The sequence below is a fragment of the Chiroxiphia lanceolata genome, chromosome 1 (assembly GCF_009829145.1).
Source record: "Chiroxiphia lanceolata isolate bChiLan1 chromosome 1, bChiLan1.pri, whole genome shotgun sequence".
Taxonomy (NCBI): Eukaryota; Metazoa; Chordata; class Aves; order Passeriformes; family Pipridae; genus Chiroxiphia; species Chiroxiphia lanceolata.
The window spans coordinates 155,095,062-155,119,166 of NC_045637.1; the positions used below are offsets into that span (position 1 = coordinate 155,095,062).

Here is a 24,105-nt window from a genome sequence, read left to right on the forward strand (position 1 = left end):
AAGGGACCTTAAAGACCTTTTACTCCCATGGGCTGGGACACCTTCCACTAGCCCGGGTTGCTCCAAGCCCCATCCAAGCCTTGGACACTTCCAGGGATGGGGCAGCCACAGCTCCTCTGGTAGTGCCTCCCCACCCTCCCATCCTGCCATCCTTCCAGGCATTCAAGGATCCTTTGAGTTCTCCCCATCTCTTCCCAGTGCTCCCGTCGGGCTGGAGGGGTAGAAAGTTGCCTGAGGCTTTGAGCAGCTGCTCCCAAAGCTCTGATTTCCTCCCTCCAACCTCAGCTGCTTTAAAAAGCTCCCTGAGGTTTCATGGAGCACCGGTGGAAACCTGCAATTTGTGGGGAAGGCTTTTTTTTTTTTTTCCCCCCCTTCCTTTTCTCTTTCAACTTGGGCATCTTTTCCGTGAGGGACTGAGGAAGGGGCGGGATGTGGGTGCAGGAGGAGGCATTGTGGGCACACACATTTCAGACAAAAATGTGATTTCTGTTCCCTTCTGGCCTTAGTTTCTGGCTTCCAAGGAGTTATGAGGTGCTGGGAGGCTCAGGACAATAAAACAAGTGCCCACAGTTGTCCCTGGAGCCTGTGGAGTGTGAGGGAGCACGGGAAGTGTCTTGGATGATCCCTGAGGACATGATGAAGAGTAATGGGCTGTGGGTCCACACAGGAACTCCCAGCAGGAAAAACCTGGAAGGGGGGGGGGTTTGTGGTTGCTCTAAACTGTGTGGCCCAGGCCTGCTTCCCACATTCCAGGTTTAAAATGCACCTGGCCACATCCTGACTGCAGCCTGGGACGAGGTTCATGTGTGCACCACGCCAGCCCCGTCCCAGAGCTGCATTTCTCAGGGAGAAGAGCCGGTGTTTCCAAGCAAGCCAGGTAGTGCAGGATCGAGTTTAGGAAGGATTGGAGGATTTTGGGGTTCAAGCCAGCCTGCAGGAGTCTCCCCAGCTTTCCTCCTTCCCAGGTGGGATATGGGGAGAAGCTCCTTCAGTTGATGATGAAGTCATAAACTGCTGGTGCTGCCATAGGATAAGGATGGGAGGTGTAAAAATGAGTCTCAAACTGGGAATCCATCTCTCAGGAAAAGTCTAGAGCTGGACAGCTGGAATGTTTAGGGGAAAAGAAAATAAATAAATAGATATTTGACAGGGCTTGGAGCAACCTGGGCTAGTGGAAGGTGTCCAGGGCTTGGAATGAGATGACCTTTAAGGTCCCTTCCAACCCAAACCATTTTGGGATTCTGTTTTGTGGATGGGGCATTTCCTACCTCAGCTGCTGTGGGACACAGAGGGCTTCAGGTGTCACCTCTTTTTTAAAACAAGTTGACAAACCCCTAAATCGATTAAATTAAATTAAAAAGCAAAACAAAACAAAACAAAACAAAACAAACCAACAAAAAAAACCCCACAACAAAACAATAAAAAAAAAAAAAAAGAAAAAACAACAACAAACCAAACCCATCTTCTTCAAGTAAAATTGGCATCTTCAAGTAAAATTTGCTTCTCAGAAAATGCCATTGAACTGTACGGAGCAGAGACTTAAAGAATCGATTCCCCAGAGGGAATTCTGGAAGAGAGGGGAGCAGGAGGAAAATAATGCCATATGTTTCACGAGAAAAACCAACTCCCTGCTGCTCAGAACTCAGCCAAAGGAAAACAGCCCCACAGGCAGGAGCTGCCCTCATTAATTCCCCCAAGCACTGCCAGGGAATAATCATTTTATCAGAGCAGCCGCAGAGCCCGGGTCCCACCTGTCACAACACCCACCGTGGATGTGCTTCCAAGAGTTTGAGGCTGCTCCATTTAAATTCCTCTGGAATGAGAACACAGGACCCCTCCGGTGGCATTTGGGCTGCCTGTGTTTGGATTAGCATGATAATGTTCACACACGTATTGTTTGGATAGTTTTTTGGGCGCTGGGAAGGGGCAAACCAGTCCAGGAGCCGCCGGAATCAGTGGAAAAACTCTCCAGCTCCCTGCAGTGGGCACTGGATCCTGCCCACACCACAGCAGGGAAGGGCACAGAGTCGGGGAGAAATAATTATGACGTTCCACGTAGGTACAGAAAAGGCGGTTTTTGTCCTAAAAACTGGGATATCATAACAATAAACAGCGTTGGATTCTTCCTGCCTGGAAATCTCCAAGGTGGGAAAGGGGTGCAAAAATCACCCTCCGAGGTGTTGTTTCCAGACTGCTGAGGAAACCGGGATATTCAGTTACTCTTTGATGTGAAATCCAAGGATTTCTGTCGGGTCTCTTCCATCCACAACCTCGCTGGCACGAGGGAGCTCAGCTCCATCAAAAGTCCTCATTCCCTTCTTCCCAGGGAGACCCCGATGGCAGAAAGGGACCCGAGAAAATTAAATAAATAGTGACATTCTGGGCAACAATAAATCCCACAGCAGCTGTTTTGGGAGGGAAGCCCAAGAGCCGTGACCAATAACTGGGAAACCCAAGCTGATCCCACTGGCATTTTTCCTTCACACCGTGGTAATTCCCTGCAGCTGGACCGCACTGGATTTCAGCTCCAGGGAATTGGAGAAGGTAAATGGGATGGTGTGAGACTGTTAGAGGTGCTCAGGTCCAAAAATCCTGTGTTTATCTAAGCAGGAATCATCCTCCCCCGAGGGAATTTGTACCCAACAGGAGCAGAGGCATCAGAGGGTGTTGTTATCCCTATTTCACATCAGGAATATCAGCGGTGCCAATGCCCTGCCTCCCTTTCCTCTGCCTCAGGTTTTGTTTCTCTGTCAGTGTAACTCCACTTGGGCTCTCAGGTAATTCCTGGAGTTCCATCTTTCCCTTTCTCTGACAAGTTAAACTTCCCACGTGAAAAGTCATGGAATGGTGGGACTGCAGAGGTCGGAAAAGCCCTCCAAGATCGTTTAATATCAGGCAAACACGACACAGAGGAGTTGATTAAACCCACTCCTTGTTCCTCAGAGAGGGTTTTAAACCCCAGGGAGCTCAGACCGGATTCCCCCCGGGCTTTATCCACAAACCCTCTCCCAGCAGTTGCTGTTCAACCTCCTCCCTCCCTCCCGGCTTGGAGCCGTGATTCCAGCCGCCGGGAGACACGGACACAGGGAAAGGCCCAGAGGAGAGCAGGGGCTGGGGAGAAGCTGCCTGTCCAGCAGCTGCATTGTACACACTGTGTGTGGCACCGGAACGCACAGCGCATGCAATGTGGAGGCTGGGCACGGCACCCACGGCACCGCGGGCACCGCTCACACCGGGCTGGGCTGGGGTGGGACTGCCCTCACTGCACACATCCCACACCCATCCATCCACCCATCCCACACCCATCCATCCATCCCATACCCATCCATCCATCCCACACCCATCCATCCCACACCCATCCATCCACCCATCCCACACCCATCCATCCATCCATCCATCCGTTCATCCATCCCACACCCATCCATCCATCCATCCCACACCCATCCACCCATCCACCCATCCATCCACCCATCCATCCATCCACCCATCCATCCATCCACCCATCCATCCATCCACCCGTTCATCCATCCATCCACCCATCCATCCATCCACCCATCCATCCATCCACCCGTTCATCCATCCACCCATCCATCCATCCACCCCATCCATTCATCCACCCATTCACCCATCCATCCATGCATCCATCCACCCATCCATCCATCCACCCATCCATCCATCCACCCGTTCATCAATCCATCCATCCATCCACCCACCCATCCACCCATCCATCCACCCACCCATCCACCCATCCACCCAACCATCCATCCACCCAACCATCCATCCACCCATCCATCCATCCCCCCCATCCATCCATACATCCATCCACCCAACCATCCATCCATCCATGCATCCATCCATCCATGCATCCATCCACCCAACCATCCATCCACTCATGCATCCATCCACCCATCCACCCCTCCATCCCTCCATCCATCCATCCCTCCATCCATCCAGTTCTCCATCACTGCATCCCTCCATCCTTCCACTCATCCATCCATCCCTCCATCCATGCCCCGACCCATCCATCCATCCATCCATCCATCCATCCCTCATTCCACCCACCCATCCATCCATGCATCCATCCACGCCTCCATCCCTCCCTCCATCCCTCCCTCCATCCCCCCATCCCTCCCTCCATCCTCCCATCCCTCCCTCCATCCATCCCTGCCTCTCTCTGCACTCACAGCCCCCAGGGTATCACAGGATTTTTGGACACTCCTTTCTCTGGTGGCTCGACCAGATGGATTTATCCACGGATGACTCTCCTGAGCCGCAGCCTCTTGGCTCTCCTGCTGTTTGGGGGGATCTCTGAGGACCCCAGGCCTGACTTCTAATGGTTGTCCCATCAGTGGGAACTGTGAGTGCTCAGCAGGAGGGATTGTCACTCTTGGGGAATCACACACCAGGAATTTCAAGTGGAGACACCGAGAGGTCACTCATGACCCTCTGGAAATAGAGGAGATGTTGGAGGCAAGGTTTTTGCTCCTTCTGGAGCACAAGTGTGATGAGGAGCAGCTGAGGGAGCTGGGGGGGCTCAGCCTGGAGAAAAGGAGGCTCAGGGGGGACCTTCTGGCTCTGCAACCCCCTGACAGGAGGGGGGAGAAGGGTGGAATCAGTCTCTGCTCCCAGGGAACAAGGGACAGGAGGAGAGGGAACAGCCTCAGGCTGTGCCAGGGGAGGGTCAAGTTGGATATTGGGAAAATTCCTCCTGGGAAGGGCTGCCCAGCCCCGGCACAGGGATGTGGAGTCCCCATCCCTGGAGGGATTTCAAAGCCCTGTGGATGTGGCACTTGGGGACATGGTCAGTGGTGGCCTTGGCAGTGCTGGGGATGGTTGGACTTTGCTTTCGACTCCATGATCTTGGAGGGCTTTTCCAGCCTCACCAATTCTGTGATTCCAGGACTTCTCCCATTGAAAGTTTCACCTGTCAGAGGAAGGGAAAGGCTGAACTAGGAATTACCTGCCAGCCCAACTGTTGCATGTCACACCGACCAAGAAACAAAACCCGAGGCAGAGGAAAGGGAGGGAGAGGATTCCAACCACTTCCTGTAAATTTAAGGACATTTACACTTCAAAAGTGCAAAAAAAAGAACGATGGAAGGGACACAGAAAGACAAATGTAGTGATAAACCAGGTGCCAGGAATTCAGTCCATGGGCTTTGCAGAAAATCTCCAGGATCCTTTTCCTAAATTGCCTGCACAGGGTGAGGCAGCAGCACAACAAATGCACACAGGGGGATTTTTTAGGGGTAGCTCTTCTCTCCCGGGTATTTTGTTGTTGCCTGGACCCTCAAACAAAGCACAGGGTTAGTGGGAATGGGAACAGTGTCTCTTGTGAAGGGCAGGACAGTCTTGAGGGGAACAAATTCATGTCAAATACACACAGATCTCTGAAACAATCCATCTTTCAAATCTCAAACTTCACTCTAGAGGGTGAATATCCAATATGTCACAGACAGGCTTGTCAGCCCCTCAACATGAGCAGTTTCCCATTGATAGAAACAGGAATATCAGCAAAATTAAACACATTTGAGCCTCTGGTAGATCAGTCTGGACTGTGCACCTATTTTTCATCAATGAGGAGGAAAGAGGTGGTGCCTGTTCCATGAAATCCTCACCTTCCCAAGCCCTCAGCTCCCCACATTCCCAGTGCAGGGGTCAGGTATTTTCCCTGCAATGCCCCCAATCCCAGGGATTGCCGAGCAGGGTGCATTCCTTACAAATGTGGCTTTGTAGGCAGAGCTGGGCCTGAGTGGGGCCCTGTGTTTAATTATTTATGCTTTCTTATATTACTGCTGCCTCTGGAGGTGCCAGCCCAGAGAAGGCCCCCGTTGTCCCCACGAGGAGCAGACAGACATCCCCTGCTCCACCCCCGGCCCAGGAAAGCGCCCGTGGTCAGGAAAGCCTTTAAGCACCCTAATGAGACTTAAGTGCATGCTGAAAGTTAAGCCTGGCCTTATTCCTGCCCAGCCCCAAGGAGCTTAGGCTGTGAACAGCATATTTACAGTCCCCGGTGATAAATGTCGCCTTTATTTATTTTTTAATATTTTATTTTTTATTTTTTTTTTGCACCTGAAAGGGCCTGTTCTTCCCGATTTGTGGAAGCTACTGTGGATTCGATCCTGCCTTTTAAGGGAAGCCAGTAGGGGACTCAGTTGTACAAATAACTGGACCCTATAAAAATAAATAGAAGGTTGCATTTGGTTATTGGGGAATTTTTTTCTTGAGGATGATGATGCCCCAGTGTGGCTGTGCTGAACTAAGGGTGGTTCATTCGGGAGCAAACCTTTGGCTGCAGCATTTTGGGAGCGTTGCCCTAAATTTGAGCATTTCTGGGCTTCAGGCAGCAAGTCTGGCACACTTTGAACAGAGCTGCTGAGCCATCCAGCCCTGAGCTGGGAGAAATGGGATGAGCCCGACTCCAGATCCCCCTCTCACTGCTGGGAAGGAAGGGAGAAAATGCCTTGGGACAGGGGTGCTGCACAAAGCAACTGGAATCATAGAATCCCAGAATGGTTTGGGTTTAAAGAGACCTTAAAGATGATTTAGTTCCCACCCCTGCCATGGGTAGGAACACCTTCCACTGGCCCAGGATGCCCCAACCTGGCCTTGGACACTTCCAGGGATCCAGGGGGAGCCACAGCTTCTCTGGGAATCCATTCCAGCCCCTCCCCATCAATGATTCCTTCCCAATATCCTACCTAAATTTATCCTCCTTCACCTTAAAACCATTTCCCTGTGTCCTGTCCCTCCATCCCTTGTCCCCAGTCCCTCTCCAGCTCTCCTGGAGCCCCTTTAGGCCCTGCAAGGGGCTCTCAGCTCTCCCTGGATCCTTCTCTTCTCCAGGGGAACCCCCCCAGGTCTCCCAGCCTGCGTCCACGGGAGAATTCTCTGCTTCCAGTGGAATGAGTGGGATAAATCAGGTCTCAGTCCCTCCTTCAGGCACTGCTGGCCATGTGTCTGCAAAGCAGTGACAGAGGAAAGGCACAGCAGGACCTGAGGATTTATCCTGTCGAATCCATGGCCCATTTCAGGCCCAGAGCAGCTGTTTCTCTCCCAAGCATCCATCAGGAGGCAGGTTAAACCTGAATCACTCCTGGCCAGCAGGTTGGAAAAGCAAATGCCATGTTTGGAAAGGCAGGAGGATTCAGTAAGGTGGATGCGTCCAAACCATGGCATTTACCTTCCAGAAAACGTTCCCTGCCACTGGCTGTTCACCATGTGGGCTACAGGAGAGAGCTGGGATGGAGATCAAGGAACCACAGAATCGTTTAGGTTGGAAAGGACCTTTAAGACCATCCAGTCCAACCATCCCCAGCACTGCCAAGGCCACCACTGACCATGTCCCCAAGTGTCACATCTACAGGGCTTTGAAAGCCCTCCAGGAATAGGGACTCCACCACGGCCCTGGACAGCCCATTCCAATGTTTGACAACGCTTTCCAGGAGGGAATTTTCCCAATATCCAACCTGACCCTCCCCTGGCACAATTTGAGGCTGTTCCCTCTCTTCCTGTCCCTTGTTCCCTGGGAGCAGAGCCCGATTCCCCCCCGGCTCCCCCCTCCTGTCAGGGAGTTGCAGAGCCAGAAGGTCCCCCCTAAGCCTCCTTTTCTCCAGGCTGAGCCCCCCCAGCTCCCTCAGCTGCTCCTGCTGCTCCAGCCCCTTCCCAGCTCTGTTCCCTTCCCTGCACACACTCCAGCCCCTCCATGTCCTTCTTGATATGAGGGATCCAAAACTGAGAATGTTCCTCAGTGTTGACCCCTCATCTCACACCAGACCTTATTTAGTCCACTCTGCACCATTCCCACTTCCAAGGCATCTTCCCTGGCTACAGAAAACAGTGAGGACAAGACACAGAATTCCCAAACACTTCCTTCACACACCAGACACCCCCTTGGCAGATTGTCCTTCTTGTCTTGAGGGGCCCAAAACTGACCCAGATCAGATCTTAGATGTGAGGGGTGAGCCTTTCCCAGCCTGAATATTGGAAAACTGCTCTTGTGCCCTTCCTCTACCCCCCTCCACCCGGATTTTGGGAGTCAAATCCCCCTTCTGACCCCTGCCCTGTGTTCCTTGCAGGCCTCCCAGCTGTATTTGTCACAGCGTGGGCCAGCGTGAGAGCCACTCTCGCCGACACAGAGTAAGTCCCGCTGGGTTTTCTACTCTTCCTTTCACTTGTGAAGCTTCTGTGGGGCCCATGGGTGAATTCCAAGGGAAAAAGGAACCAGGCAAAGCCAGAAGTCAACTCTGGAGTTATGGAACTCTTGAGGGAGGAGTGGGGGTGGGGTTGTTGTGGCAAGGAAGGATAAGGGTTCCTAACTTTCACTTGGTTCTCTGTGATTTGCCATGAAATGGGAACACCTGCAGCTGTTATCCCTGGGGAAAAGAGGGATCATTTCCCAGCTAGGCAGGGACGAGGTCTTTGAAGTCCTGAATGAACAGGAAGGGATTTGGGACACGGCAGGTTCAGCACAGTCAAAGGAGGTTTGGTGTTGGGGAGGGGGTGAAGGTGGAACTCCTCCACACAGGACATGTGGATCCCAGAATATTTGGGTTGGGAGGGACCTTAAAGCTCATCCAGTTCCACCCCCTGCCATGGGCAGGGACACCTCCCACTATCCCAGGCCCCATCCAACCCAGCCTTCCCCCCCTAAAGCCCAGGTCTGACCACACAGCAGGTTCCATATGCCACCATCTGCCCCCAGGAGCCTGGGGGTCCCCGGGAAACATCCCAAATGGCTTTGCCTGGGAAGACACTGCTTTCCAAGTGGGATTTCAGCTCCAGGTTTGGCAGGATGGGTTAGCAGAACTGCTGAAGTGCGTGGAATCATTCCAAGGGGTTATCAGAGGGTGGTGGTTGGGGTTGGAAGGGATCTTTAAAGGGCAGCCAGCCCAAGCCCCCTGTCTGGAGCAGGGACACAGCAGGGACACAGCAGGGATCCAGGACCCCAAGGGGCCTACAAGGAAGCTGGAGAGGAACTTCATCAGGAACTGTAGTGACAGGGCAAGAGGGAGTGGCTTCAAAGACACAGAGTATGTTTAGATTAGAGTTTAGGGAGGAATTCCTGGCTGGGAGGGTGGGAAGGCCCTGGCACAGGATTCTCAGAGAAGCTGTGGCTGCCCCTGGATCCCTGGAAGTGTCCAAGGCCAGGTTGGAGCAACCTGGGCTAGTGGAAGGTGTCCCTGCCCATGGCAGGGGGTGGAACTCAATGATCTTTAATGTCCCTTCCAACCCAAACCATTCTGGGATTCCATGTTCCTAAGTCATGAGCCAGGAAAGGGGGATTACTCCAGTTTTTTTCCTGGTAAGGAGGTGAAGAAGAAGTGGAAAAGGGTTGGTTCCTGCCTGGAGGGGGCAGGTCTTCCTGACTGTGAAAAGGAAGGGAGAGCACAAATCACCCCTTGCCATGGCTTTGGAGCAGGAGAAGGGCCATTCCAAACCCACCAAGGTCCTTCCACCACACCAGGCTCTGGAGAAACCCCCCCTGCCAGGGGGGATTTATCCCAGGAGTCGCTGGATCCGTTGCTCTCCATCCCCTCTGATTTCCTGACAGAACATCCATCTCTCCTCAGGTGTTGGGACTTGAGTGCTGGCAATTTAAAATGGATTATTCAGGTGCCCATCCTGGCAGCTATCGTGGTGAGTACCCACTCCTGGCAGGAGAGGCAGTGCCTGTGGTGGGATGGGAAGAGCTGAGCCAGGATTCTCTGCTCTAATAATTAACAACAATCTACCCTTAATAATGTGGAGTCTTTATATATCCAGTTTAAGGACCTTGTTTTTGACCTGCCTGGAATTCTGACAGTTTGAAAGCACAGGGCTTTGAGAGGCTTCAAGTTTTGCTCAGGAGAGAAAAATCCCACCTTTCTGACCCTAAAATCCAACATTCAAACCAGTATTTCCAAGCCATACCATACTGGGAGCTCTCAGGGGTCATTCTGACCACCAGTGGGAAGAACTGGAATCTGGGGGCTGGAGCAACTCTTTTCTCCAGGAGTGTTTCAGTGTCATCAAATTGTTCCAGACTCATCTTTGCTGAGCTGATGAAAAGCTGGGGAAGCCTCCGAGGTGGGGAGGGAAGTTAAACCATCCCAGCTGTGATGGAACACCTGATGGGGGGGTTATTCCAACCCCTCCCAGGAGCCAGAGGGGACAGAAAGGATGCAGGGATGTTCTCCAGACCCAGGGCTGAGCTCTCCAAAGCCAGAGAGCTCATTATAAAATGGGATTATCTGCACAAGGGGCAGTTTTGTGTTTGCCTGAGCAGCGTCCCAATGGGGTGGAGAACCTGCTTTCCCAGATTTCCTCAATTCCACTTGAACTGAGGTGAGTGAGGTGTCTGGGGTTTTGTTGGGGTGGGCTCAATTTCTTCCCTTTGCTGGAAATTCTCCCCGATTCCTTCTGCACCTTGGAAGAAATGGATCCCCCCCAGCCCACAGCATGGTCACCAGGAGTGAAGCAGTGGGATGGAGAAGCAAGTTCAGATGGTTCAAGGGGATGAATTCCAGCAACCCCCTCGCATTTCATGTAAAGCCCAATTAGCAGAGCAGAAAGAGCCCCGTTGAGGCTGAGCCCTGGGCAAATGCTGCTGCTGCAGGAGGCTGTTTGCAAAGGCAGCCATTTATGCTGCAAACAGATTCTGTGGCTTGTTTCTGGTTAACTTCTGTGGGTTCAGTTTGTTCACTTTGCTTTCTCAATTCCCTCACTGGCTGCTCAGATGTTGCTGCACTGAGTTGTGCATTTGCTGGATGTACTTGCAGAGAATTTGGAGGCTGAGGGGCTTAAAATCCTTCTCTCCTCTCCTGGCTTTGATGTTATTCTGTTGCCTGGATTTCTTTTAAGATTTAGCACGGTTCAGGAAATCGGGGGAGTTTCCCTTCTAATTGTGGTGAGGTTGGACATCTTTGATTTAGCCAGAACAAGATCCCACTTTGGAGCCTTTGAAGCCAAAAACACTCATATGAGAAATAAATCCTGCAGGGGGGTTTTATTCCCTTTGGGATTGGTTTCCAATGGAAAGGAATTATCTGCTCCCAGGCTCTGCCTGGGGGTCTGTCCATCCCTCCCTCACAACTCCCATGCCAGGCACTAAATCCCAACCAAAGGGAACTCTGGGGGTTAAATTCCCACAAAATGGTCAAACAGACACAGGAGAGAAATTTTCCTGGTGGCCCTTCAAGGGAAAGGGTGTGGTAGGAGCTTCCTCCCTCTTTTCCAGAGGGGAACTCTGTCGAAAATGAACTTGCACCTCGTTAAAGGCGAAGGAATCCAACCCCAGGAGACAAAGCTGTGGCAAAAGCAGGCCCTGCTCATTCAGCAGCTCAGGGAACTCCTTGTAACAGCGAGGATAATTATCCATTGGAACGACTTCCCAAGGGCTGTGGTGGGATCTCCGTCACGGAAACCCCGGGAGAGCCAGATCTGCTCTGAAAACAGGGAGGTCTCCTGGGCTGGGCTGTGCCAGAGATCAAACCAGAGGGTGACAAATGATCCCTCCTGGCACAAAATTCCAAGCCTGTGTGGTTCTTTGGTTCCTTGAAACGCTGCTCCGGGGGCATCTGGGAGGTCCAATGACTGCTGGGAGCTTCCAGAGGAATTCCCAGACCACAGCACTGCCCGGGAACATGGATCCACCCGGCGCAGTCCCACGGTGGGGCTGCATCAGTGCCATGAAGGGGGTTGGCTGGGCCAGCTGCAGGTGGAATCCAGGGCAACCAGCCCCTGAAGAGCTCCAAAAACCCGAAAATCTCTGGAATGTCAACCTGGTTTTCGTCTCCTTTAAGGAGCCAGGAGATGTTTTGCCATTCAATTTTGCCATGTGAGCCACCAGGAGCACGTTCCTGGAGGGCAAGGTTGGATTCACGGGGTCATTAAGGCTGGAGAAGTTCTCCGAGGTTGAGCCCAACCATTCCCAGCACTGCCAAGGCCACCACTGAGCACGTCCCCAAGTGCCACCTCCACAGGGCTCTTAAATCCCTCTGGGGACGGGGATCCCACCACCTCCCTGAGCAGCTATTCCAAGGTGTGACCATCTGGATTAGCTTGGCTGGGCAGTTAACCACGAGCTGGGGTCGTAGGTGTGTCTCCCAGCATCAGAAGCAGATATTCCTCCCTGGTTGCCCTGGTGTGACCCACACCCAGCCCCTCTCCAGGGAAGAGCCGGGGGAGAAACCCAGCAGAAGTTTGACAGTCCCGTTGCTCTTGATCTGTCACCTCCACTCAGGTCCACTCTGTGTGTCCATCACAGTGCATTTGGCTTGTTCTCCTTTCATTTTCCACGTGGAAACATGGAAAGGCATCCTACTAATGCTCCTGGTGTCCTGGGAAGGTTTGAATCTCAGTCAGGCTGCGAGAGAAAATTATAACTTCATTTGGGTCTTTTCCCAGGAATTGCCCAGTTTCCAGGTGCCTGCTGGGCTGGCTGGCTCAGATTTGGGGGTTTTCCACGTGAGATGTCCTCCCCTTGTCAGAGAAAGTCGTTCCTTTCTCTCTCCCGAGGGTAAACCCTGATAAAATCCTGCCAAACAGGTCATTCCCGGGAAATTCATCCCTTCCTTCCTCCACAGCCACTGCCTCGACTCCCCCGGGGGAACGAACCAACTAAACCTCTGCCACCACCTGGATGTGTGTTTTTTAACAGCTCTCCTTTCTTTGTTGTTTTCTTTTTTGTTTTTCTTTTTGTCCTTGCAGGTAAATTTTATTCTTTTTATCAATATTATCAGAGTTCTCGCCACCAAACTACGGGAGACGAACGCGGGGAGGTGCGACTCGAGACAACAGTACAGGTGGGTCCTGGGGCCTCTCCACTGCAAAATCCATGCTAGAAAGGGATTAATTAACTAATTAACTGACACTATTGACATTTGCCAAGCTTGTTTCCCTCGGGGGGAGAAAAAAGTGGGATCTGGTCATACGGTGTAAGAGGAATGTGAATTTTAGAGTTGATTTTCCGTATTTTCCTTTAAGTAAACTAATTTTCCTTTAAGTAAATTAATTTTCCTTTAAGCAAACTAATTTTCCCTGTTTCCCCTTTGCACACACCCTCTGTCTGCTCCCTGTGCAGTTACTGTGGTTCAGGGGGTTATAATTCAGATTTGTGACTGATATTTCTCAGGAGTTTTTGCAGAATGTAATTCTTCTATCAGATTTAGTGGTTTTGCTGATATTTTCAGAGGATTTATTATTTTTTTCTTTTTTTTGCTAAAGATGTATTTTTAGCGTCAAGACTTTATTTAGTGACTAGTGAAACGCCACATGGGTAGCTGATTTTTTTTTTTTTTTGGTCACCTCTCAGATAAAGAAAAGAAAAAGCTCATTGTATTAACATTTTCTGTGATGTTCTTGGAGTCTCGATACGTTATTTTCCCCAAGCTTGTCGGGAAAACTCTCATCTCGCACTCTGTGAACAAAAAAAGACTGGAACATTTTGTGAGGGTAATTCTGTCACCTCCACGGACTGATTCTGTGCTGTACAGGTGACTGTTCAACCTCTGGCTACACCTTTAATTGAGGAAAAGTGTAGCTATAAAGTTAAATTTTAGATGGTGGTAGGAACATATCAGCCTCGCCAACCACCTGTACTGCTGTCAAACTCGGTTTGGAATCCAGACTAGCAAAGGCAGTTCCATCCATGGTTCCCAACAAAAGTAACCTGGATCATCTGCAGTTTTTGGAGTGAGGACAAAGCTTCAGAGGAAGCCCGGGGTGAGCAGTTCCCGGGGTCTGCAGCCACCTCAAACAGGGTGGGGAGGATGTTGTCCCCCAAGTCTGGTGCTGCAGAACGAGTCAACAGCTTAAACACCTCCTCAGCCCCTCCAGCCCAACCTGGAGGACCTGCCTTGTAGGTTAGAGAGGAATTCAAGCTCTTCAGCTGGTGTAGAAGTGACTGTGCTGCTCTTGAGCCAAGAGTGCAGAAATTAAAGCCTTTTTTATGTTGTTGCAGCCCCTAAAACGTGTACCCGTTGCCTCATTTCCATTTATTTCCCTCCTGTGCTTTGTGAAATTTGGTCTGTCTGTTAAATCTGCCCTTCAGCAGGTTTTTGGTGCCTTTGCTGAGATGACAAAGACATTCCTGCCTCTTTGCTGGTGTTCCCTTGTTTGTTGCGTTGTGTTTTCCCGTGTTCCGCCAGCTCTGCTCTCCTGATAATTTGGGTTTATTTGCAGCGTGGTCAAAACCAGACGGAACAAACAGATTGCTGAGACGCCTCTGGTGCTCGAGAGCTCCCAGGGCTTCCCAGAACATCCAGGACTGACCAACATGACCCATGGAAAGGGGGGGGAGCAGAGTGATGGGGGGCTGCAAACCATGAGCTCGTTGCCGCCGCCTCCCCCTCCGAACCCCTCACGTTTCCTTGGAGGCAGGAAAGGACATTTTGGCAGGAAAACACCTCTCCATTTTTTTATTTTTTTATTTTTTTTTGCTGCCCTGTCAGGGCTCTGATTTATCTGTTTATTTACTTCTCCCTGGCTGAAAGTCGCTGTTAATCATGGTTTGGATGAGGCTTTCTCCTTCGGAAGTGTCCAGTTCCCTCGGGGGTTTGCAGTTGCTGGACAGAGGCCCTACCAGCCCTTTCTGGGGGGGGGGTGTTTACCCCTGTCAAGAATTGCTGCTCCTGGTGACCTGCTGGAACTCTTGGCAGAGGGTTCAACCCTTCAATTAATGTCACTGATTCCCCAAGGAACAAACCCAGCCAAGTGCTTGGGTTGTGTGGAGCCTCCCCCCCGTCCCCAGCACGTGCTGAGATTCAGCTGCTTCTTTAGCAGGAGGTTTTCCAAGTGATCTTGCAGCCCAGAGCACCTCCTGAGGATGTCCACCTTCCAACCCCACAGGGCACTGTCCTCTTCCCTCGGATAGCTGGAATAACTCTGCTCCCAAATGCACTTCCCTCTCCACCAGCCCTGCCACTGACCCAGGGGGGATGTCCATGGTGTGCCTCAACAAGCAGGAAAATTGGGATTGGAGGTGCCCTCTGGAGATCATCCAGTCCAACCCTCCCTGCTCAACCTCCTGCAGGTTGTGTAGGACCATGTCCAGGTATAAAATGAAGGAGAACATCCTTTATGGACAAGGATTTAATGCCAGTCAGGGGCTGAGAGGAAGGAGAACATCCTTTAGGGACCAGAATTTAATTCCAGTCAGGGACTGAGGGGAAGGAGAACATCCTTTATGGGCAAGGATTTGATGCCAGTCAGGGGCTGAGGAGAAGGAGAACATCCTTTCTGGACAAGGATTTGATGCCAGTCAGGGGCTGAGGGTGAAGGAGAACATCCTTTAGGGACAAGGATTTGATGCCAGTCAGGGGCTGAGGGTGAAGGAGAACATCCTTTATGAACAAGGATTTGATCCCAATCAGGGCTGAGGGCTGGAAGAGCAGCACACATTCCTTTCCAGCCACCCTCCCACCCTCCACCCATGATCCTGGAGAAAGTCTGAGGCTGGAAAAGACCCTTCTGTGCCTTCACCTTCAGCATCATCCCCTGGGAGGGGGTTGAGGTGGCCCATCAGGACAGGGGTTGTCTCACGAGCCATAAGAGAAGCAACAGCTTGAAATTCCAGGCGGCCCCAATTCCCGTGGGAACAGGAGCTGTCCAAGCCTAACCAGGGCTCATGTTCCCCCCCTCCACTAATCCCCTCTCTTTTCCTGTCCCCACAGGAAGCTGCTGAAATCTACCCTCGTCCTTATGCCTCTGTTTGGAGTTCACTATATTGTTTTCATGGCTATGCCATACACAGATGTGTCAGGGATTCTTTGGCAAGTTCAAATGCACTATGAAATGCTGTTCAACTCTTTCCAGGTACTGGCACTGGGGAATTATGGGGGGAAACCATGGGAAGAAGGGGGAAATGGGAATGAAAGTTGTCTCTAGAAGCAGAGCTGCTTTTACAATACACAGTGATTGACAGTATTTGAATAGATATAATTTTATAATGTAAATATTATCATCATCTTTATAATATAAAGATTATAAAATATTTGAAAATATTTTCTCTTTTCAAAGCATGCTATTTATGTTATTTGTATTTATAAAGGCTCAGTGTGTCCAACAAAAAAAATGGTCCTGTTGAAAGGTAACTTTGCCCCACAGAATAAACCCCTTTAGACCCAGGTGAGACACAAGCTGGTGGAGATCCACAGAGATGTTGTTTCAAATTACCTTCCAATTTCCCTGCCCCAAGTGCTGAGTGGATTCCTCAGTTCTTGGAAAAAGGGGAGGTTTAGTTTTAGGAATGGTCCTATGGAAGACACAGCAGCAGGAATCAGCAACTCTGCAAGAGAGCAGCGTTTGGTCATCACTGAGAGGTTGACTTTTGGCTCTCCTGTGGTCATGGGTGACCAGAGTGGATGATGAAAGGTGGACAGAGGGTCCAGAGAAACTGTCAGGGAGATGGAGCCCAAACTTGCATTCCTGTGCTTCCACAGTTCCTGTTGGATGGGATAAAACACTCAGCAAGAGCTGGGGGAAGTGTTGGCCAACCCAAAGGAGTGGGGGGTTTGCTCCCAGCTGGATTCCTTCGCTGGTCTCACTCAGCCAGTTCTGCTCCAGTCACAGCCAGAGCTGGCAAAGTCCCCTCAGGACCATCTTCCACCCTCCAGGAGCATCAGCCACACATAAAACACTGGGAATTACATCCAGGAAGTTCCTAAACACCTTCAGCGAGGCAGAACTCCCTGTGTTCCCAGCCCCCTCCCACACCATCCCAGAAGCCCTGCAGAAGATCCAAAAATAGCCCTGCTCACTAAACCATGGCCCAGAGGGTCACAGGGTCCCAGGAGGGACCACAGCGGGGCATCTGGTGCCACCTCCCTGCCCCAGCAGGGCCATCCCAGAGCACGTGGCACAGGATTGTGTCCTGATGGTTCTGGAATATCCCCAGGGAGGAGACTCCACCCCCTGCCTGGACAATCTGTTCAGTGCTCGGTCACCGCACAGGAACAAGTTCTTCCTCGTGGCCAGGTGGAACTTCCCGGGCATCAGTTCCTGCCCGTTCCTGCTGTGCCACTGCTGGGCCCCCCCAGCAGAGTCTGGTCCATCCTCTGCCCCCTCCCTGCAGCCCCTGACGGACACTGGGGAGGTCCCTTCTCGGTGTCCCCTCTGGAGGCTGAACAGCCCCAACTCCCTCAGCCTTTCCTGCTCCCAGAGATGCTCCATCCCTTCAGCACCTCCACAGGAGAATTATTTTCCAGGAGCTCCCTGTCCCTGCTGTGCTGAGGAGCCCAAACTGGACACAGCATCCAGATGGGCCCCACCAGGGCTGAGCAGAGGGGCAGGATCCCCTCCCTGACTGCTGGGAACGCTCTTCCCAATGCACCCCACCCCTATACCCCGTGTCCTCCCTGTCCCCCAGGACCCCCAGGTCTACTGTGCCAATTCTACACAGCAAATGCTGAGTGTTGCTCCTTCCAGAGGAACCTGGGAGTGAAAAGAGCAGGAAAGAGAAGCTCCCACGCAGCCAAATCCCCACTAACACGTTGGTTTTTCTTCCTTTCAGGGATTTTTTGTTGCCATCATATACTGTTTTTGCAATGGAGAGGTAAGTCACCGACATCCTCGGGATTCCCCTCCCCTTTTAGGACAGTTCCACACACAGGTGGATGAACATCAGCACCTCCTCACTCCTTAGAGTGCCCCAGCCCTGTTTGGCACTCCCAAAGTCTCTCAGGCCCCACTTTTGTTGGTCTGAGACACCCAGGTCAATATGTCCCTAAAAATGACCTGCTGGAAGTACCTAATGGACATCAAAATGTGGGGGGGTTATCATTTCCCAGCACCAGGGCTGGTTAGTGCTGCTCAAGTTCAGCTCTGTGGCAGGAAGAAAAGTGGATTGATGGAGTAGCTGCCTGACCAGAAAACTCTTTGGATTGTTCAGGGCCTTTTGACCCTTTTTTTTTCCTATTTCCAGAGCAATATCCTTTGATTTCTTCATTTCCATTAATTCCCTCCATTGCTGCAGATTAAGGAACTAGATGGGAAAGGACTTTCATGGACTGGCACAAAGCTGGTTTGTCCTAAATTTGGAGATTTTAAGGGGAAACATAACTTCAAATATGAAGATTAAAACAAGGCAAAATCTGTACCACGAGGGGAATTCATCTCATCCCAGCTTTAGCCATCTGGTTTAGATTCAGTCTGAAGTAGTCTCAGTCTAAAGTAATAGATTAATTCTAAAATAGTTAACTCCTTCCTAGAGGAATTTCTGGGCACTCAGGTGCCTCTGGAGGTTGTTCATCCCATTTTTCCTTGATTTCGTGGTACATGAGGGGATTCTCTCCTGGGTTTGCTCTTGGACAGAGTTCACTCCCATTTTCAGCCAGATGTTTCCAGCCACTCAAGCTTCCCAGCGCCAAATATTCCATGTGGAAAGGGGGGATTTAAGGTGAATTTGCTGTTCCTTCCAATCCCATAGAATCACTGACTCTCCTGAGCTGGAAGGGACCCACAAGGATCATCAAAGCCCAACTCCCCCCCTGGAGTTTCCCACCCCCTCCTTCCTGCCCCTCTCTCCTCCCTCTCACGCTTGTTTTTTCCCTGCCTTTTCCCCCAGGTCCAAGCAGAAATCAAGAAGTCATGGAGCAGGTGGACTTTAGCCCTTGACTTTAAAAGGAAAGCACGAAGTGGGAGCACGACCTACAGCTATGGACCAATGGTGTCCCACACCAGCATCACAAATGTAGCCACAAGAGGAGCGCTTGCCCTCCATCTCAACACGAGACTTATCCCAGGGACCCTCAACGGACACCGGAATTTGCCAGGTTACGTGAAAAACGGCTCCATTTCCGAGAATTCCATGCCCTCCTCCGGGCCGGAGCAGTACAACAAGGACGAGGAATATCTCAACGGCTCCGGCCTTTACGACGGGGACAGACCCACGGCGCTCGTGGAGGAGGAGAGAGAGACAGTGATGTAAAGGGAGGAGGGGGAAAACAAGCAAGAAAAGAAGCCAGAGGATGGGAGAAGGTTCCTGGAGAGCATTTAGTGGGTGACGGAACATGGGGCCGCGGGTGGAACGCCGAGGGTTTCCATGGAGTTTCCCTGTTCCGCGGAACCGGAGGTTAAGTTATGTGGGAGAAACAAGCGGGGCCACCAAGGTGGATCCCAGCCCTGGACTCAGTGATCCACCAGTGTCCCTGGTGCTCCCGGGACCACAGAGACACCGGGAGCTGCCCAGGGAGGGCTGGGAAGCACCCCGGGGGCCCTCGGAGCTCTCAGAGAGCGCGGGCGGCCGAGGAGGACGGGAGGCTCCCCGGGGGCTCGCAGGGGGGGTGCAGTGCCATCACCTCGAGGGGGTGCATCTACCCTGGGCACCCCCCCTTCAGTCTGGTTTGCCCTCTGCCCACAGGGCCTGCCTGGCACCACCCCCAGGGTGGGCACTCGGCCCAAGGTCCTGCTCCCTCCAACCCGTCGCGCGTCGTCCTTCCCTCGGGGAATCTCCTCGGCAAAGTGCTCCTCGGGGCTGGGGAGGGTTCGCAGCTCAGGGCTGCAGGATCCAGGCAGAAAACTCTCCTTCCTCTCCCCGAGTCCCGGTGGCAAGGCAGGAACCGGTGGGAATTCAGGATGGAAAATGTGGTTCTCAGAATACGCGACGTTTCCGTTCTTCCAGACGCAGCAGAGATGGAGAGGGGCCTTCCAAGGGCAGGGAATTCATAGATGGGGGGAGGGGGTTGTGGCTAAAATCAGTTCAGAGGGGACCTAACTCAGCCCTCCGTTTTTGGGGAGCTCATGGAAAGAAGCTTCACTTCGTTTTTAAACCTCTAAATTGCCCCTCATTCTGTTCCCTGAAAATCCCAATCCACTGAAGCATAAAATCCCAGGATGCTTTGGGTTGGAAGGGACATTAAAGATCATCCAGTGCCACCCCCTGCCATGGGCAGGGAGACCTTCCACTCTCCCAGGTTGCTCCACCCTGGCCTGGAACACTTTCAGGGATGGGGTAGCCACAGCTTCTCTGGACAACTGGTCCAAACCCTCCTGAGGAGAAAGACTCCATCAGCCTTCTGCCTGTATCCCCCAGAAGAACAAACTGTGGGATACAGCCAGATAAACCCACCTTCATGACATCCAGAGGCACATCTTGATGGATAAAAGCACAGGGATTGCTCCTGGGTGGTCACCTTCTTCTGAGCTTCCCTGTTCTTTGTGTTTTGATCCCACACAACTGGACACCAGGTCACACTTTCAGTTGGGGTCAACTCCAACCAAAGGCATTGTCTTTGCCTGGAGATGCTGAGATGAGGAGATCCTACTGTGGGTGCCTCCAAAGGGAATGGCACAAGGAAATGTCTCCTTCCTTTGGGAGAGGGAGACCAGGAGGGTTTTGTCCCTGGGTAGAGTTTCCCTCGTTGGTGCTTTGGCCGAGTGTCCCCAGAGGTTGTTCTCTGGTGGATCTCCAGCAGCAATGAAGGGCTGAAGTCCTGTTGGCCACCAGTGAGTTGTGCTGGGGCTGATCCTCCAGGGAAGGGGCTCTGCCTGTTCCCAGCCGTGATGCAGAACTGGGCAGGAGGGAGAAATTAGGAACAGCCACCAAAATTCCCACTGCAGCAAGTTCTGCTGAGCCAACCCGGCCCCTCTTTCCAGCCTCTGTCCCACCATCACCATTCCTTTGCTCCAGTCCAAGACTCAGCTCCTCAGGGGGCTTTTTGTCCTCATTTCTCCCTTTCCTTCTTGGCAGGATTCTGGGAACTGAAGCATTTTGGCCCCTTTTACTCCAATGGAATAGGAAAGAGGTATTGGGGAAGTGTGGGAAGGTGAGGAAAATGGGAGAACCTGCTCTCTCTATTCTGGTCCTGTGATATAATTGTTGGGTCACATCAACCAGAACTCCTGAGGTGCATCCAGTCCATGCAAACAGCTGGTCTGCAGAGGGAAATGAAGGGCTGACTTCCCCCAAACTCTGAAAGAAGGTAGGAAGAGGAGCTGGGATCTTGACCTGTGTCCCACAGCTCCTTCAACAACCTCCCAACTTGGGCCTGAGCAAAGCCCAGGGAAATCAAGGGGGAAACCTCCTCCCCTGGACATCTCTGAGCTCGGGATTCAGACCTGCTGGGGGAGGTGGGGGCTGAGCAGGTCATAAATCGTGGAACCATGGAATCATTGGGGTTGGAAAAGCCCTCCAAGGTCCCCGAGTCCTCCCTGTGCCCGATGCCCACCTTGTCCCCCAGCCCAGAGCACTGAGTGCCACGGCCAGGCCTTTCTGGGACACCTCCAGGGGTGGGCACTCCAAACCTCCCTGGGCAGCCCCTGCCAAGGCCTCACCACCCTTTCCAGGGAGAAATTCCAGCTGATGTCCTACCTGACCCTCCCCTGGCACAGCTGGAGGTTGCTTCCCCTCGTCCTGTCAAAGAGCTCTTTAAAAACCAGGATTAATTTGTGATCTTCTTGTCCTGTTTCACAAGGTTTAAAGGAGTCAAATCCCATCACAGCCATTTCCCACCAAATGGCAGCTGTTGAAATGTAAATTTTCAACGACTGATCTCTTTTTATGCTCTCCCATTCTGCCCTTCCCGGTTTTTTCTCACTCACTCAAAAAAAAAAAAATGGTTATCATTTCACCGCCAGAACAAAGAAAAAAAAGACCAAAAAACCTCCAAGCAGTGACTCAGTGTTTGCTTGTGTTTGTCACTGAGAACTCAGGATTAAGAACATGTTTGACAATCACTCAGCACAGCTCAAGGAATTAGCAAAAGCCATGAAATTATTTATAAACAAATACAACACCCTCATCAAACCCAGCCCTCGCTGCAATGGGTTTGGCACTGGGTTATTCAGAATAAATGTCTAAAAACTCCTGTTGGACACAGATAAATTTACAGGCACAAGGGATGTACAGAGGAAGAAATAATTTATTTTAAGCCTTTTTTAATTGCAAATCATGAATAATAGATTTTTGGGGGGGAGTGGAGGGGGTTATGTGAATAAACAATATTCCTGCAAAAATTGAGGGAGTGCTGATACCAAACCAAGGGGAAAAGTGACATCCAGGCTCAGCAGAATACGTTTGTCAAAGCCTGTTCCTGCCATTCCTGGGCTGATCCCAAACTCCTGATTTGAGGGTTTGGATCAGGACTATCAACTAGACATCCAAGGTCATCCTTCCCTGATTTTAGTGAGGAAAAAATCAGATCTGTGGTGTCTCAAAACAGAGAATAAACCCCAATTCATGGCTGGGATTTGCTCTGGAAGGAGGAGCCTTTGGGTTCAGAGCAGCCCCTTCCCTCCCTCTGTCACCAGGAGCTGAGGACGTTCCTCAAGGAGAGTTTCTTCCCATCCAAAGGACTGGGTGCACCTGGGGGGACAGTTCCTCTCCCCTCTGATTTCCCAAAAGGCCTCAGGAAGCAGAAACACGGAGAGTTTTGGATGGATTTTCACCATTCAGCCGATGACCAAACCCTGCAGCCACCTCAGGGTTTGTGCCCATCCCGGGTTGGATCCAACGTGGGATCCTGGAGCAGAGAGAACACGTGGCCTTGGGGGTGGGGAGCAGCAAACATGTCATGGAATCATCAGCCTGGAATGGTTTGGGTTGGAAGGGACCTTAAAGGCCATCTCATCCATGGGCAGGGACACCTTCCCTGAGCCTGGCAAAGACAGGTAAAAAGATTTCCTCAGGTTCATCCCAAGGAGGAGGCAAAGGTGCAGAGGAGCTGCTGGCCTGGATTTTCCCAGTTCCCCTCCTCCCTGGTGTCGGATTTGTGCCCCTTTTCCTCTCACCCTGCAGAACCCCTGGCATTACCCAGGAGTCCTGCAGTCCCTCCCACCTCTCCAGGCCTGCTGGGCTGGCACAGAACTCATGGATTCATGGAATCTCCCTGCCCATCTTTTGGATGAGTGTCCCCTTCTCCAGCCCCGCCAAGTTGTTGGGAATTGGATGGGAATCCCACCCTGGAGAGTTCATCTCCTTTTGCCTCCCACCCACAGCACCACAACCTCCTGTTCCTCCCGAGTCCTTTCCCCTTGATCTCCCTCTTTTCCAGAGGGGTACAGAGCTCTCAGATCCTCCTCAGCCTTTTATTTCTTCAGGAGGACTTTTGGCAGCAGTTTGGTCCTTTCTGCTTTGCAGACAAATGTTTTTACACCTCCTCTCCCCTGCTTGGTCTTGGTTCAGATGAGATCATGTCTTGTCCTATTCCCCACCATTCCTCAGCTCTGCTGCCTCTTGTCTGATACATTTTGGAGCCAAGAGTTCACAAAGGTCTCCCAAAATCCAATTCTTCAGCCAGGGATTGGCTCTGTTTATCTGTTTATGGGCAATCAGCTGAAGGTCACGGAACATCCATGGCGCTGGGAAGAATTTCCCACTTTTTAAACTATAAAAACACACACGAAGAGGGAAGATCTCCAAATTTTTCTTCCTGTTTACTGTCTTGTCAAACTCAATATCTGGATTAAAACTTTTCACTTCGGGTTCTGACGGATCAAAAAGTTAAGAAACCTCATTTATAGGTTGGGTTCTCCTTTTTTTTTTTTCCCCCCACTGACTGATTTTTCTGCACTTTCCACCTCAAAAGCTTCAAGACTGATGGATGAGCAGAGGGATCAGTGAATCCCCTGACACTCCTGATCCTCCCACTGGGGTCAGTGGCTCTCACCTGAGACAGGATTGCATGAAATGAGAGGAATCACTTGAGGAGTGAGATGTTTAGGAATCTGTGAAGCCTTTCCAGGTGTTCTTGTTGGTGGATGTTGGTTTTTTCCACCCCTTGGTGCCCCTGAGTTTGGTGCAAACCAACCTGTCGTGGGAAATCGTGGCTCACATCCCCTCTTTCTTCACTTCTCTGACAACCTTCGGGCTGGGAGGGGAAGCAAAGGGCACAGAGAGCAAGGAAAACACCCCCTGCCTTTCCCCCAGCCCTGGTTGGTACTGGTGGGCACACAGGGAACTGAGTCAGCTCAGGTGGGATGTGCCCCATGGCACGGGCACAGCTTCAGCTGCTGCTGAGAAACACTGAGGAGATACTGCCAGGCTGGGCTGGGCTCCCTCCCAGCACCCAGGGCTCCAGCTGGCACAGGAATTACTCCTGGCCAGGGCATCAACTGGCACAGGAACCACTCCTGCCCAGATCAGCCTCCTCTGCCACTGCCACACACTACAGCACTTTGCCAGGGATT

General features: G+C 51.7%; 1 protein-coding gene across 1 annotated transcript in view; it reads left to right on the forward strand.

Moving 5' to 3' along the window:
- PTH1R (parathyroid hormone 1 receptor) overlaps positions 1-21,518 on the forward strand; it is a 105,796-nt gene extending 84,278 nt beyond the window's left edge. Inside the window, exons 8-13 of the mRNA XM_032681460.1 lie at positions 8,079-8,139; positions 9,573-9,639; positions 12,691-12,785; positions 15,654-15,795; positions 17,492-17,533; positions 18,545-21,518. Coding sequence (XP_032537351.1) covers positions 8,079-8,139; positions 9,573-9,639; positions 12,691-12,785; positions 15,654-15,795; positions 17,492-17,533; positions 18,545-18,907 — 770 coding nt within the window. The 3' untranslated portion in view covers positions 18,908-21,518. The remainder of the gene's footprint in view (positions 1-8,078; positions 8,140-9,572; positions 9,640-12,690; positions 12,786-15,653; positions 15,796-17,491; positions 17,534-18,544) is intronic.
- The last annotated feature ends 2,587 nt before the right edge of the window (positions 21,519-24,105 follow it).